The 15,739-nt window shown below is 39.2% G+C and overlaps 1 protein-coding gene across 1 annotated transcript in view; it reads right to left on the bottom strand.

Moving 5' to 3' along the window:
- The window catches only part of znf654 (zinc finger protein 654), a 31,653-nt gene extending 15,947 nt beyond the window's left edge, over window positions 1–15,706 (bottom strand). Inside the window, exons 1-4 of the mRNA XM_003220742.4 lie at window positions 15,523–15,706; window positions 3,296–3,441; window positions 679–760; window positions 198–333 (exon numbers count right to left, since the gene is read on the bottom strand). Of these exons, the coding sequence (XP_003220790.2) occupies window positions 198–333; window positions 679–760; window positions 3,296–3,441; window positions 15,523–15,693 (535 nt within the window). The 5' untranslated portion in view covers window positions 15,694–15,706. The remainder of the gene's footprint in view (window positions 1–197; window positions 334–678; window positions 761–3,295; window positions 3,442–15,522) is intronic.
- Between the last annotated feature and the right edge of the window lie 33 nt (window positions 15,707–15,739).

Below are 15,739 nucleotides of genomic sequence, written 5' to 3'. Positions count from 1 at the left end.
CCCACAAAAGAGGAGGGCATAAATTATTGCAACTGAAGAGTGGGATAGAAATTCCTTACATAAATACAATACTAAACACTGATTCTACATTGCTCTTTCTATGCTAAAGCCAGTGGTAGATAAACTCCTCAATGTGCAAACGTGTCTATAGGAAATCATATGCAAGTATTACAATATTGATGGCAAAAGGTTCGTACCTATCTCCTGAGAAACTGGCTTTCCTTTAAGAACATCTTGTAACACAGGATCCTCCCAAGGCCCTCCGTCTCTGATAATTCGAGTCACTAGCTCCAAGTAAACACTTCCGTATCTGCTCAAGAGGTTCTGACTTTCCTGAAAAGAAAGTATTTAAGCAACTTTAACCAACTGAAGTCTTTTATAAATAAAGAGCTGCCCATATGCAGCATGTGGCCCTTGGGGCCCCAAAGTGCAGGTTCTGAAGTCAGACAAACATCCACTTTTGCTCTAGTTTGGACCATTTTTTTCTCCTGGAAACCAGCTGCTGACCACAGATGCTGCCATTTACTCTCCTCCCCAGATACAACCATAAAAGGTTTAACAATATAATGTTTAATTCTTCCAAAGTAGAGCTTATGTTTGGATGCCTGACACACAGTGCCACAGATACTGGCAACAATCACCACTAATGTTTCCCAAATGCATAAAATGGGAAATTACCTGTATTGAACCTAATATATCTTTTAAAGGATCTTCATAGAATTCATCCTTCCCAAAGAACAGCAGCAATTCAAAAAAACTCCTTAGAAAACAAAACAGTCAGGCGTTAGAAACCATACTAAGAATAAATGCAATTATTATTTCAAATTCAAAATCTCAGTTCAAAACAAGCACTTTTAACTGCAGCAGGAGCTTTTGTATATATCAGAAAACTGGCATTATATGTCATCCTTGAATCACCCAATGAAAGTACCATTCTCTTCACCAACTCAAAGCTCCAGAGCTTTACTGTGTCTAACCTCAAAATTACTAAGTACAAAAGCTTCCAAGGATGGAACAGCTGACGTTAACTTCACTTCAGATATGAATCTAGAATACTCATATAATGAAGCCTGAATTATAATTAAAAGCTCAAATAGTGTTGATCTCAATTTGGCCTTGTTAAGAGTCAGTTTCCATTCATAAATGAGTGAAAGTTGAGTCCCAGGTGTGCAGATGAGCACCTCAATTCATAGTAAAAAGATGTTACTGTCCATAAACTATTAGGCAAAAAAAACAAAACAAAACAAAACAATGGCATAGCAAAGCTCTTTCAGATACATCCAGCTACCAAACTACTCTCAGCTTTCTTCCTAGTTTTGGAGTTGGGAAACTTACAAGTAATGGTCAGATCAGGCTTCAAAACTGGAAGGAGAGATAACTCGTTATCAAGCTTGCCATATTCATTGTGGCAAGTGGAAGTACTGAAGGCTGTTTATCTCAGTAGCTAGGAATGCCGGGAAAGCAACAATAGCATAGAGCAGCCTTTTTCAACTTGGAGCTTTTCCAAAACTTTTGACCACAATTCAATCTGACCTTGGGTTGGTGTGAGTTTTCCGGACTGTATGGCCATGTTCCAGAAGCATTCTCTCCTGATGTTTCACCCACATCTATGGCGGGCATCCTCAGAGGTTTGAGGACCTCACAACCTCTGAGAATGCCTGCCATAGATGTGGGCGAAATGTCAGGAGAGGCTGCTTCTGGAACATGGCCATACAGTCCGGAAAACTCACACCAACCCAGTGATTCCGGTCATGAAACACAATCTGTCCTTGCCACAGAATCTATGAACAGAGGAGTTGTGTGAATCATCTGGAAGGCGCTATGTGGGGAGTGTAGCTGCAGATCTCAGCAACTACAGATACTCAGATAATTCCAATATACTTTTAATCTCTCGATTATTATTTTGTTTCTCACATTTCTGCCCCATTTTTCCAGCAAAAAAGCTCAAGGTGGCTAAGGTTAATTAAAAAGCAAACTGAAAAGCGTCTGGAAAAAAAATAAGAATGGTTAAATGATATTACATTAGAGCTTATTATAATAATTGATAAATAATAACTATTATTATTATTATTATTATTATTATTTATAATTATAATAAAGTCATTTAAAAGGCCGCTTTTGCTTTATCAGAACATTTCTACAAGAAACAAGAGCATGAACTAATCACAAACGTGGGAACACAGGAAAAAGTCTGCTCCACTGTGTCTATTAAACGAGCCTCCACAAGCGTCCTGAAGATGTTAATATCCAAAAATAGCCATGTTGAAAGCCATTAAGGATTTTAAACACTGAAATGGACACCCATAATTGGGCCCAGGAAGCAAACGACAACTAGCATGTATTTTCAGTACTGGATGAACTTGATCTTGACACCATTTATCTGTAAGCAGAGTTGTACCAACAATAAATGGGGTTCAGCAAGTATCCCTCACCACTGCTGCAATCTGGGACTGACGCACTGCTTTTGCCTGCAGAATACGCAGCTTAAAAATGTACTCAGAAAGAAGCCTTCTGATCTTTGCGGGGGCAGAGGGGCAGGAGGAGAAAGGAGAGAGAAAAGGAAGGAAGGAGGGAGGCAGAGCCTTATTGCACAAGCAAAATCCTAGCCTCCACCCACAAAGCTCACAATTTGTGGTAAAGAAGAGATGGATTATCTAGGCAGTATCTTTCCAAGCCTCTCCTAACAAGTCTGCACCAAATAAGAGAAGACAGTCTCTATCATTCTCAGGACCATTACATTTGTTGATGCTGATACTGGCTGATGCATATCCAATACAAGCAAAAGGGAGAAGCAGGTAAGAAATGATCACCATTTCAAAACAGAAGCAAATAAAACAATTGTGTCAAGAAGAGTCAAATGTGAGACAAGCAAGGGAGTTATTTTTGATCATCAACTGCCTACAAATTGTTTCCCTATCACGGGGTTTTCTTGGCAAAGTTTGTTCAGAAGGGATCACTTCCTGTTTTGAGAAAACGCCTCTCTTAAACTTTAAAAAGTGACAAAATTGCCTCCCACTATTCTAGAGTAGATTAGGAGACACCTGAGGACAATTCTTTTGCAGTGGGGGAGTGTGATGGGGTAACACAATTCACTAGACTTCCATAGTTGCCCAATTGTTGCTATAGAATGACTGTTACATCATATTTGTTTTTGTATGTTTGACTCTTTTGCAACGTTTGACTCTTTTACAAATGTTTAAAGAAATGCAGAACACTATATAGTCCTCACAGTTCATTTGTGATTCAACAAATTATCACAGAAATGTAACAATTAGAGAAGCAAATGTTTACTTACAAAGCTAGGCTACTCAACACATACTGGACATGCTCACATTCAGCTGGAAATGATACACACGCTGATGTGAAACAACAGAGAGCTGTCTGAAGGACTTGAAGCTGCGGCAGAGGAACCTGCCACCTTCCAGCATAGTCTTCAACAACCTAATTGAATGAAGGAAAAAAATAAATTAGCAAACAACAAAATATACTGGAAGCACTATACAGTTACAACCTGTTTCACCGACCCACGTCTGTCAAAATATGTACTCTCTAGAAATTTCTAAACAATCCTGGTTATTCTATGCTATACTTCCACCAGAAATTACCATACAGTCACATTGGAGGACCCAGTAAATTATGAGAGAAAAACACTTCTAGGAATTTTCTATATGTTCTAAGATGAAACTTCGGAAGAAGTTGTTCATTCCTTTTCCCATGGTAAGTTCAAGAATGTATCTCCTGTGAATACAGAGGTCATACTACATTACTGGTTTGATTGATGCCCCACTTTTCCGCCAGTGACCCAAAATTTATATACTTGATTTTCTTCTATTTCACTTTATCTCTATAGCCACCCTGTGAAACTGGTTAGACTAGTAGCAGTGGCAGTGCCAAGGTAATCAGTGGATTTCAAGTTCAATGCCATACAGAACTCCCATGATCCAATCTAACAGTAATACAGAGCTTTCTAAACGTTTCATGTCTGTGACACACTTTTTAGACATGTATCATTTTGCGACATAGTACTTAAGTTATACAGCACTAGCAAACTGGAGGCTCAACCAATCCCTTATAAGATATAGGGGCATATACATAAACTGTAATAATGACATGTATGGGAATACAACATATCTCATGAGAACCTTTCATTTATATTTTAAAAATATATTATTTGTAAGATAATAATATACATTTCCAATGTTTTGTCACTTTTTGTTACATTCGCATTGTATACCGACACACTGCAGCCGACACATTAACATGTCGCAACACAGAGTTTGGAAAGTTCTGGTCTAATACAATGGTGTTGTATACAATGGTCATATAGGACAGTTGCAAGATTGCAGCTTCCACCATTCCTTTCTATTCGCTACGAAGCTAATACTGTTGAGATTTACAGTCAACAACATCTCAAAGAACAAAAGACCCGCACTTCTGATCTAATGGTTATACTACCACAGGTTGAACATATTTTATCCAAAATGTGTGGATAAGATCTTATACACATATCATGAAAGTAATTTATACAGAATTTTCAATAATTATAGGATACAATTTACACAAAATCGGATGTGGAATTTTCCGTTTGTCAACACCCAAAAAGTTTCAGATTTTGGATTTTTGGATTTAGAATGTTCATTCTGTACTTGCTCTTCTGCGCTTTCAGGTCATTTCTCATTTATAGCAACCCCAAGGCAAACCTTTCACAGGCTTGCCTTGGCGATGTTTCTTCCAAAAGCATTTGTCACTGCCCTCCTTTGAGGCTGGAAGAGCAGGACTTGGTCAATGGGAATTCTAACCCTGCTCTCCCAGTGTCCTAGTCTAACACTGAAACCATTACAGTAGTTTCCTGTATTTCATGGTACAGAAATGCTGGCTTATATCCTATTTCCATTATTTCCCCAGAAATCTTCTAGTTAATATTTGAATAATCACACCAGCAGCATGAGTTGTCATCGGATTACTAAATAATACAATTCTCATCCCCAAAATATCAATTGGAAATGGGACGGAACAGAAGCAATGTTTAAATGAAAGGCAGACTACCAGCTGATTCAGCTGATCTCAGATATGTTGAATTTGAAAGACTGTTTTATTTTGGCACTTTCACATGTAAGCAGAATTTCATATAAACAGCCAAACCACTTTATTACCATATCATTGCGCCAGAGCACTCCTTGGGAAACTGGTTTGCCTGGCCATAGAGAGCTAATGGGAATCTTTTTGACATATCTAATAATCAATCTGCTTTATTTTTCCCTCTTCCTTACCCTAAGTCAAAAGAATATTAGATACATATGCAAGCAATTATCTTCCAAATATAATAGATCCAGATATATAGTTCCTTTTCAGAAAAGAAGAGACTTTGAACTGAAAGTTAGATTTCCACAGAAAACTTCTAGTACAAATGACCAAGCGAGTCCCCGTTGGGGAGATGGTGGCGGGGTATAAATAAAGTTTTATTATTATTATTATTATTATTATTATTATTATTATTATTATACATATACACAACATAATACACAACATCAAAAGAAAAGGCACGAAAATTATTTCAACAAAAAGTTTTAACATATGGCTGGACTTAGAACAAAACGATAATGTCTCTACACATTGGTGGTTTAGCCTCTTTCAGATTTCGTAATTACCGGATTTGATTTAAGTTGTTCTCTCTTGGAATCTTTAGACCCTCCTGTGTAATTCTATGGACAACTTCCTCCAGTCATGCTGAAGATCAAGAGGTTTCTAAAGAGTACACCTCTTTAGAAAATTATAGATCCTCCAGCTTTTAGTGGAGGTTGACCAGAGTCATGTTCAAAGATTAGAAATCCCTAGAGAGATGTTCTCTTGGATTAAAAAACAGCAATTTTTTATTTATGGATTTTCACTTTCACAGTTGCCCTCTGTCCCGACCCTCAGAGAATGTAGAGGGCTGATTGTAATATCCTTGTCCACAAAAATATAACAAGTGCTTTTGTTATGAGGAAAAGTAATACTTTGAAATAGCAATGATGAGACAAGAAATATTATAACACAATTAACAAAGACTGTTGGTTTTGAATGTTCACTTATCTTTTAAACTTATCCAAGACCTACTGGGAAACAAGACATACAATACAGTCACAGGAAGTTCTATTTCATTTAGTATGGCCAATTCCTAAGTCTGGACAGCCATAGTCTTATACACAGCTGATAGGTTTGCAATGGATGCATACACAAATATGTGCAATCAACATCAATAAAAGATTAATGTTTAAATAAAACTTAATTCAAAGAATACAACATTAACTTCTATTGAGCTATTGGATTATGACCTGTTAGGATCATAACCTATTGAGGATTATGTCAGAGTAATTTGCAGCGCAGCAGTAGTTGGATGGAATCAGTGGAACGCAGAACAAAGAGATATCAGAGACGTTGGTAAAACTATATACAAGTTTTACTATAAGTAGTAATAATCAAGACAAATGGACTTGCAGACAATAGACGAACACAGGACTTGACTCTTGCTCTAGACAGACAGAACTAGACTCAACTCAGAACTGATGTAATCAGTAATGCACACACTTGTGTCTGGATACTCCCTAGCTCCAGCCACACATCAAGATCAACACAGCTTCTTAGTAGTTAACTCTTTCCAGGCTATAGTACACTCTGGATGATGTAATCAGTATGCAATACAGGCAAGACACAAATTTCATTTAAACACTACCAATACACAAATCCCACATTAACAGATTATGACCTGTTAGGATCATAACCTATTGAGGATTATGACCTGTTAGGATCATAACGTATTGGGTAGCAGTTTCAGGAGTGTTCCTTTAGTTTATTGGATAATTGAAGATCACTGGTTGTATAAATTTCTTGTTTCTATTTAATGCTCTCAGCAGACAAAGATTCAAGTAGGCTTCTTTAAAATAACATGTTGCTTTATTTATAACTTCATGCATTTAAATATACAGGTACATTTCTTGTCAGGTTACACTTTAAAAAGTTTCAGTTTGTATCTTTAACTTATAATGTTTAATAGTCTCTTTAAAACTATGTTCCTCTGTATAGCTCTCTTTTATAACAGTCTACTTCCAAGGAACTCAAGCCTCAATGTCTTCTAACTCCTAACACTGGCTTCTGCACTCAAACAGACTCAAGCCTCAACTGACTTCTAACTGCCTTCCTTTTAAAACTAATTATTCTAAACAGTCACTAAACCAGTCCCATGGTCTGCAGCCCCTCCCACTGCTTTAGGTACATAGAGCTAAGAAAACTGCAAACCAAAGAAGACATACAGTTCAGGGAATAAACCAACACTTTATTTAAAAAAGGCAAACATCAAAGGAAGCTTGAGAAGGTTGCTATCTCCAACAACTTCCAAACAGTGAACTTAACAATTCATAGAAGGCACACCTCAAATACAGAATTCAAGTCATGCAAATAGAAGAGATCCTATACACCACTTACAATAAGACTATGTTTACGTTAAGAAAACATGATTTGAAGACAGAGTTTTAGAATGTACAGATGTATCTATGCTCATGATACATAACTAGCGTCTAGCTCAAAAGTTGTATGAATATCCTTTATCAATGAACATTTGTCTTTCAATATCCGATTATGAAACTAGTGTGAGAGTTTAAAATGTGAGCTGCTTGTATAATAATCAACTGAAGACAACTCAAATCACATCACAAATAATTATTGTCTGTTATGTTATGTTGTTCTCTTGCACCAATGTAAACTCTCCTTTTGAATTTAAGGTATCTGCTCAGTTAAGGAAAAAAATATTTTGGCGTTTCCTGCAAGTCACTTCATGTCAGTACATGTATATGACATTCAGACTTCATTCAAGACGTGCACATAGCCACATCCCTTTATCAAATACACACCTACTACGTGCTACTGAAATATGTACTATTTATTCTTTTGTATTCCACATTATCTCCTAGGAAATTGAGCAAGCTTAGAAAAAGACTTTTAGCCTTTTCTTTCTCCTTTAAATGGTTCAAGACCAACTAAATAGACATAATTATATATATCGAGTGTACAAGACTGAAGTAAACTTGCAACACTGTCTAAACAAAACACCAAAGTCCTTCCATATGTAAGCTCCCTCATACCAAAGGAAAGAACACAGCAAAAGAAATGCTGTATCAGGAAAATAGCAAAGGGCACAGCGACTGAAAGGCCAGATCAAGAGAAAGAGATCAACATGAAGTAATGAAAGAAGGCAATTTTTAAGAAAATTCAACTAGCAAACCCTTTGATTTTGAAGAAAAGTATAAGGGTTATCAATAAAAGTTTTATGTGGATTTTAAATTTAGCATTCAAATTAGATTTTCACTAATAAACATAGCTTCCTTAGTACATTCATGCTTTGTCACACTCTACAAATTCACACATCAACTTAGAAGTCAGCCCAAGCCAAAAATTGAACATACAATTGTCAGAATTGCATTCTTAAATGTGTGATCTAAATTGATACAGACTTATCAACTTAACCAATTCTACCAGGTAGCAAGAGAGATGAGGGATGTATTGTAATGGGCCTCAATCAGCTATGAAGTTAGGTGCCCCCATCTTCTCCTGGGATGCATCTACACTGTAGAACAGTGGTTCCCAACCTTTGGCCCCAAGAACGAAATCAGGTCTGCAAACCTTTCCCTCTTTATTTTATTTCTGATCCTTTCCACAGAGCTGACATTGCATTGGATAGACCACAACAGCTTTAGATGATTAAATATGGTTTTCTGTGGGCGAGCAGATGGCAACTGCTGGATGGCATAAGTTCTGTATCAGAAACTAAAGCTGATGTGGTTTATCGAATGCAATTTTCTGAATCAGCACCCTAAATAATCAAACCGAACCTAAAGTTGACCAAAAACTGATTTGTAACCCTTTTGGTATTAATGTTGGAGAGTGGTCCCTGATCAAAGTGGGCCCTGGTCAAGAAAAGGTTGGGAACCACTGCTGTAGAATTAATGCAGTTTGGCACCATTTGACCTGCTAAGATTTAATGCTATGAGAACCTGGAATTTATAGTTTGGTGTGGTACCTGCACTCTTTGGAAGAAAGGCAAAAGACCTTGTCAAACAACAGTCCCCAGGATTCCATATCAACAAGCCATGGAACTTAAAAGTGTTGTTAAACTGCATTAATTCTACAATGTATAACCAGCCCTAGACCCTCACTCTCACCTCCATATCCAGCTACCCCTAGTCTCCTTCCACATCCCTTTCCATTCCTTTTCTCTGCTTTCTTATATGTCTTTCTCAGCATCTCACTCTCCTCTGCCTCATTGCCTCTCCATTCTAGCTGCAGCATCCTTGTATTCATTTCTTTTGCTCTGCTTTCTGCTCGCTCTTTTGAGATTTGCCCAGTAGCTATTGCCCTCCTTCTACCTTCCATACCCTTGCAGTTTCTCCCATCTTTTACCTTCCTCCCATCCTTCCACTTTCATCTTTCCTGCTCTGGTTTCTGTCAAAAAAATTGAAATAAAACGGGGCAATATAAATTATGATCTGCCTGTAATAGGAATAGACAATGAATAAAACATCTAAAATTATTGCTTTGTTCTTGCTGAAATTACAAACAATGCAATACTATTTATCTTTCCAGAAGTCAGTCCAATTTAGTTTAATGGTGCTTATTTCTAGGTAAATGAAGATAGAATTACCACTTAAATAATTTAAAGGACATGCAGGAATAATGAAGTGCAATTCAACAAAGATAAAAGATTACTTGTCAATTTGGAAGCACAATATAAAAATGCAAATTATGTAGCCACAACACTAAAAAAGAACAGCTTTAGACAGTTTTCTTTATATTATATCTGTGGTCTTTTGTGCAGAACTATACAGCAGATTGTAGGGCCACACTTATTAAAGAAAGGAAGGGAATACACAGACAAATATAAACTTATACCACAACCTGTAAGCTGGATATATATATATAACATATCAAGTAACATATTAAAATCCTTTTTCGAAATCAAAATGAAAGGAAAACAACACGTTTCCAGGTGAAATGTCCTTCATTCTTTATATATATATATATATATATATATATATATATATATATATATAGAGAGATATTTTTCTTTTCTAAAGTGCACAAATACATATTTGCCTTCATGGACTCTCATGAGACTTACTTGCAAGCATAAGCCACAGTCCACTTTATTAAACAAAACAAAACAAGCCTGAAAATGCTAAATATTCAGAACCAAGTAATAGCAACTTGTTAATAAACTAAGAACAAACAGCCACACACTTTTCAATACTTCAGCACAACAATCTTGACAAAGAATAGTTCAGATCAAGTTCTCAAATTGCAACTCAATTGGCAGAAAAAGGACAGCTCTCAGGTCATGAAACAATTTCATTATCATAGAAGAGTTACCACAATGAGCCACGTTCTCTTATCTAGGGATCAAACAATAAAAGCTAAAAGAGAGTTTTTAATTCCAAAAGCCAGATTGCATTTTCAAATAAGGCCTACTTTTCATTTTTCAGAGAATCTTAGAGTTGCAAGGGACCAAAGGCTACGCAGACTAACCCCGTTCTGTCATGCAGGAAAACACAATCAAAGCACTTGTGACAAGTGGCCATATAGCAGGCATGGGTAAACTTTGGCCCTCCAGGTGTTTTGGACTTCCAACTCCCACAGTTCCTAACAGCCGGTAGGTAGGCTGTTAGGAATTGTGGGAGTTGGAAGTCCAAAACACCTGGAGGGCCCACACTTGCCCATGCTTGCCATATAGCCTATGTTTAAAAACTTCCTGAGAAGAACCTCCCTCCTTGTCCCCAGAAACTCACTCGAATTATGAGAGTTGTAGTTTGGTAAGGCAGGAGCATTCTTTGGCAAAGAAGGCTACAGACCCAGCTTTCAATATGCCATAGCATTGAGCCATGGCAATTAAAGTGCTGTCAAACTGCATTCTGTAGTGTAGATGACCCCAGTGACAGAACTATCAAGCCCTATAACAACTTCACAGACAACCCCTTCCCTGGCCACTTTCTCCATTGACACTATAGACTCTTTCACTCTATGCATATAAAGCATTGTGATTCCGATTTTTGGTTGCTATGATGGCTTCACACAGAATTCTGGGGTTTGTAGTTTGGAGAGCTACAAAATCTCTCTGGCTGATCATTCCAAGTTGTTATAGTTGTATACCTTGAAGTCATTTCTGATTTATGGTGAACTTAGGTGACCCATCAAGGGTTTTCTGAGGCTGAGAGGTGTGACTCACCTTAAGTCACCCAGTGGGTCTCTATGAGAGAGCAGGGATCCAAACCCTGGCCTGCAGAGTTGTAAACTCAAAACACCACACCAGACTGGGCCCCCAGTACCCTTCCCTAAACTATAAATATCCCAGTTCTATATTAGATAGGGCTGTGGCTGTTAAGGTGAAATCATAATGCTATATTCGTATATCTGAGCAGTGTGAGTCCCTTTCTCTCTCTGAATCCCAGAACGAAAGCCTCAGTGGTCCCTACATTGCGGTCCTCCAGGCGTTTGGGACTTCGGTTCCCACAATTCCTGGCAATTGGTCAAACTGGCTGGGGCTTCTGAGAGCTGAAGTCCAAAACACACCCAGAGGACCAAAGTTTGGGAAGCACTGAATGGCAATAAGCATGTTCAAGGTCGTTAAGAGTGTGAACTCAATGGGTCTCAGTCACTGTCAGCTGCCTGAATTAAAAACATATGGAGAATTAAAATAACGGGGGCAGAAAAAATAGAGAGAAAGGAGAATCATGAATAATAGAGTTGGAAGAGACCACATAGGCCATATAGTCCAACCCCTGCCAGGAAAAGCATAATCAAAACACCAGATGTCCATCCAGGTTCTGTTTAAAAGCCTCCAAGGAAGGAACTTCCACTGGACTCCGAGGCAGAGAGTTCCACTGTTGAACAGCTCGTACGCTTGGGAAGTTCTTCCCAATGTTCAGGTGGAATCTACTTTCCTGTAATTTGAACCCATTGCTCCGAGTCCTAGTTTCCAGGGTAGCAGAAAACAAGCCTGCTCCCTCTTCTTTACGGCATTCTTTTACATATTTATACATGGCCAACATGTCTCGTCAACCTTCTCTTCTGAAGGCAAAACAGACCCAGTTCTTTGATCGCTCCTCATAGGGATTCATGGTCTCCAGACCTTTGATCTATGTGTCTCCTCTGGACACATTGCAGTTTGTCAATATCTTTTTTGAAGTGTTGTGCCCAGAATTGGACACAGTATTCTAGGTGAGGTCTAACCAAAGCAGAATAGAAAAGCACCATGACTGTACTTGATCTCTAGACACTATGCTCCTTTTGATGCAGCCCAAAATCCCATTGATTTTTTTAGCTGCTGCATCACACTATTGACTCATGTTCAACTAGTTGTTCATGAAGACTCCAAGATCTATCTCACATGGACGGTTGTTAAGCCAGGCATCACCCATTTTGTATCCTTGCATTACATTTTTTCTGCCTAAGTGTAGCATCTTACATTTGTCCTTGTTGAAATTCATTTTGTTAGTTTAGGCCAATCAGCTCTCTAATCTATTAAAGTCCTTTTGAATCCTGATCCTGTCTTCTGGAGTATTAGCTATCCCTCCTAATTTGATGTCATCTGCAAACTTGATCAGCATGCCCTCTAAACCTTCATCCAAATCATTAATAAAGATGTTGAATAGTACTGGCCCAGGATCGAACCCTTTTTATGGCACTCCACTATAATAATAATAATAATAATAATAATAATTTACACATAAGCCACCCTATCTCCCCGGCAGGACTCAGAAAGCAATAAAATATATCAAAACAACAAATAAATTGAATCAATATAAACAAAAACTTAAGAGACAAACAAAGAAGAGTTAAAAATACAAAAACCTTATCATACACATTTACACCAAAGGATCTAAATTAAAAAGGTGCAATTAAAAGTATAAAATGATGAATGATTTTATGTAAAAAAGTGTGATGATGATATACAAGGCCAAACAGTGCCAAAGTGCTAGTCAGTGCCAAAGTGCTAGGATGAAGAGAAACCTTTGTTGTGCACCCGTTGGGTTTGGTTGCTTAACCAATTACAGATCCACCTTCCCTCGATCTTGACCAGGCAAGCGCTGGTGGGCTGTTAGGAATTGTGGGAGTTGATGTCCAACACACCCGGAGATCCCAAGTTTGCCCATGCCTGGTCTAGACACTGCATTTCTTTTGATGCAGCCCAGAAACTCATTGGCTTTTTGAGCTTCTACATCACACTCTTGAGTCATGTTCCACTTGTTGTCCTCGAAGACTCCAGGATCATTCTCATATATCATTTATTTATTTACTGAATTTGTACCCTGCTCTAGCTCAACCCTGGAGAAAACTTAGAGCAGCTTCCAAGTTTTAAAATTTGCATTACACATTAAAATCAATAAAAATCATAAAAACATTAACATATATACATTAAATAGACTGGGTTGCTGTGAGTTGTCCGGGCTGTATGGCCATGTATGGCAAGTATGAATGTTGCAATTGGTCAGCTTGATTAGCATTGAATAGCCTTGTAGCTTCAAGGCCTAGCTGCTTTCTGCCTGAGGGAATCCTTTGTTGGGAGGTGTTCGCTGGCCCTGATTGTTTCATGCCTGGAATTCCCCTGTTTTCTGAATGTTTTTTATTTACTGTCCTGATTTTAGAGTTTCTTAATACCGGCGGCCAGATTTTGTTCATTTTGATGGTTTCCTCCCTTCTGCTGAAATTGTCCACATGCTTGTGGATTTCAATGGCTTATCTGTGTAGTCTGACATGGTGATTGTGAGAGTGGTCCAGTATTTCTGTGTTCTCAAATAATATGCTGTGTCCTAGTTGGTTCATCAATGCTCTGCTATGGCTGACTTCTCTGGTTGAATTAGTCTGCAGTTCCTTTTGTGTTTTTTTATTCGTGTTTGGACAATGCTGTGTTTGGTGTTCCCTATGTAGACTTGCCCACAGCTGAATGGTATACAGGAGACTCCTGCAGAGGTGAGAGGCTCCCTCTTCTCCTTTGCCGAACATAGAATTTCTTGGATTTTCTTAGCGAGTCAGTAGTTAGTTTGTAGGTTGTGTGCAGGCTTGAAACAATCAGGGCATGCTAACACCTCCCAATAAATGATTCCCTCAGGCAGGAAGCAGACAGGCTTGGAATCTGCAAGGCCATTAAATGCTAATCAAGGTGATCAATTGCAACATTCACACATGCCTCAAACAGACAAGAGTTCTTTCTCCCACCCTGGACATTATTCCACAGATATATAAAGCCCACTTGTCTAGTTTCCAAGAGACCTCACAACCTCTGAGGATGCCTGCCATAGATATGGGAGAAATGTCAGAAGATAATGCTTCTGGAACATGGCAGGACAGCCCGGAAAACTCACAGCAACCCAGTGATTCTGGCCATGAAAGCCTGCGACAACATATTAAATTGACTGTTAAAATCATTGCACAGATACTCGAAATTGTAATCCAGAAGCTGTTTCAATACAATCCATTAACTTCATTGTTGCATGTTGCAATCTACTACTCTCCAAACACTTGGTTCCATAGCCAGGTTTTAACTTTCTTTCTAAAGGACAGAAGGGAATTTATATTGTATAATGTTGTATATAATATGAAATGTTTTGTCAAAGGCTTTCATGGCCGGAATCACTGGGTTGGTGTGAGTTTTCTGGGCTGTATGGCCATGTTCCAGAAGTATTCTCCTCTGACAGTTCGCCTGCATCTATAGCTGGCACCCTCAGAGGTTGTGAGGTCTGTTGGAAACTAGGCAAGTGGGGTTTATCTTGTCTGCTTGAGGCAAGTGTGAATGTTGTAATTGGCCACCTTGATTAGCATTTAGAAAATGGGAATTCTAGGCATGAAATTATCAGGACCAGCAAACACCTCCCAACAAAGGATTCCCCCAGGCAGGAAGTAGTCCGGCTTTGAAGCTGCAAGGCTATTCAATGCTAATCAAGGTGATCAACTGCAACATTCATAAATGCCTCAAACAGACAAGAGTTCTTTCTCCCACCCTGGTCATTCCACAGATATATAAACCCCACTTGCCTAGTTTCCAACAGACCTCACAACCTCTGAGGATGCCTGCCAAAAATGAAGGCGAAACGTCAGGTGAAACATGCCCATACAGCCCGGAAAATTCACAGCAACCCAGTGATAAAAAATGCATTCAATTTATTTCCTCCTCAGTGTAGCGTCATACATTTGTCCTTGCTGAAATACATAATCTGCGCAGGCCATTTTGAATTCCGACCGAAGAGAGGTTCAGGGAAAAATGGCTATGACAAGGGGGGGAGCATCTGCACTGGGGTTTTAATTCGGTTTGACACCTCTTCAACCGCCTCCTTCCAGGCAAGAGACTGGGGAAGGCCTACAGAGGGAGGAGACATGGAGGCCGTGACAGGTGAAGTGGTGCCAGGACACACAGCCAGGAAACTCCCCCAAGTGACAGCCGGCCTCTAAAGCGGGGCAGTTGCGCGATAAGTGCGCGTGTGGCTGGGGGAGGCCGCTCACCTGGCAGAAGCGGTAGCAGTAGTGCTGGCTGCTGGCAGAGGGGAGGCGTGGCCCGGCCAAGGCCTGGAGCTCCTCGCCCAGCCGCTCCGATTCCTGGTCGCTCTCGTCTTCCGCCATGCTGCTCCGGCCGCCCTGCGCGTCCCCACCGAGCTCCAGCTCCCGGATGGACATCCCTTCTTCCGTTTCCGGCGCCTCTCCCCCTTTCTCCCCTTCTCCG

The sequence above is a fragment of the Anolis carolinensis genome, chromosome 5, assembly GCF_035594765.1.
Source record: "Anolis carolinensis isolate JA03-04 chromosome 5, rAnoCar3.1.pri, whole genome shotgun sequence".
NCBI classification, from domain to species: Eukaryota; Metazoa; Chordata; class Lepidosauria; order Squamata; family Dactyloidae; genus Anolis; species Anolis carolinensis.
The sequence above is the reverse complement of the archived record's forward strand: the minus strand, read 5'-3'. Positions and strand labels throughout refer to the sequence as shown.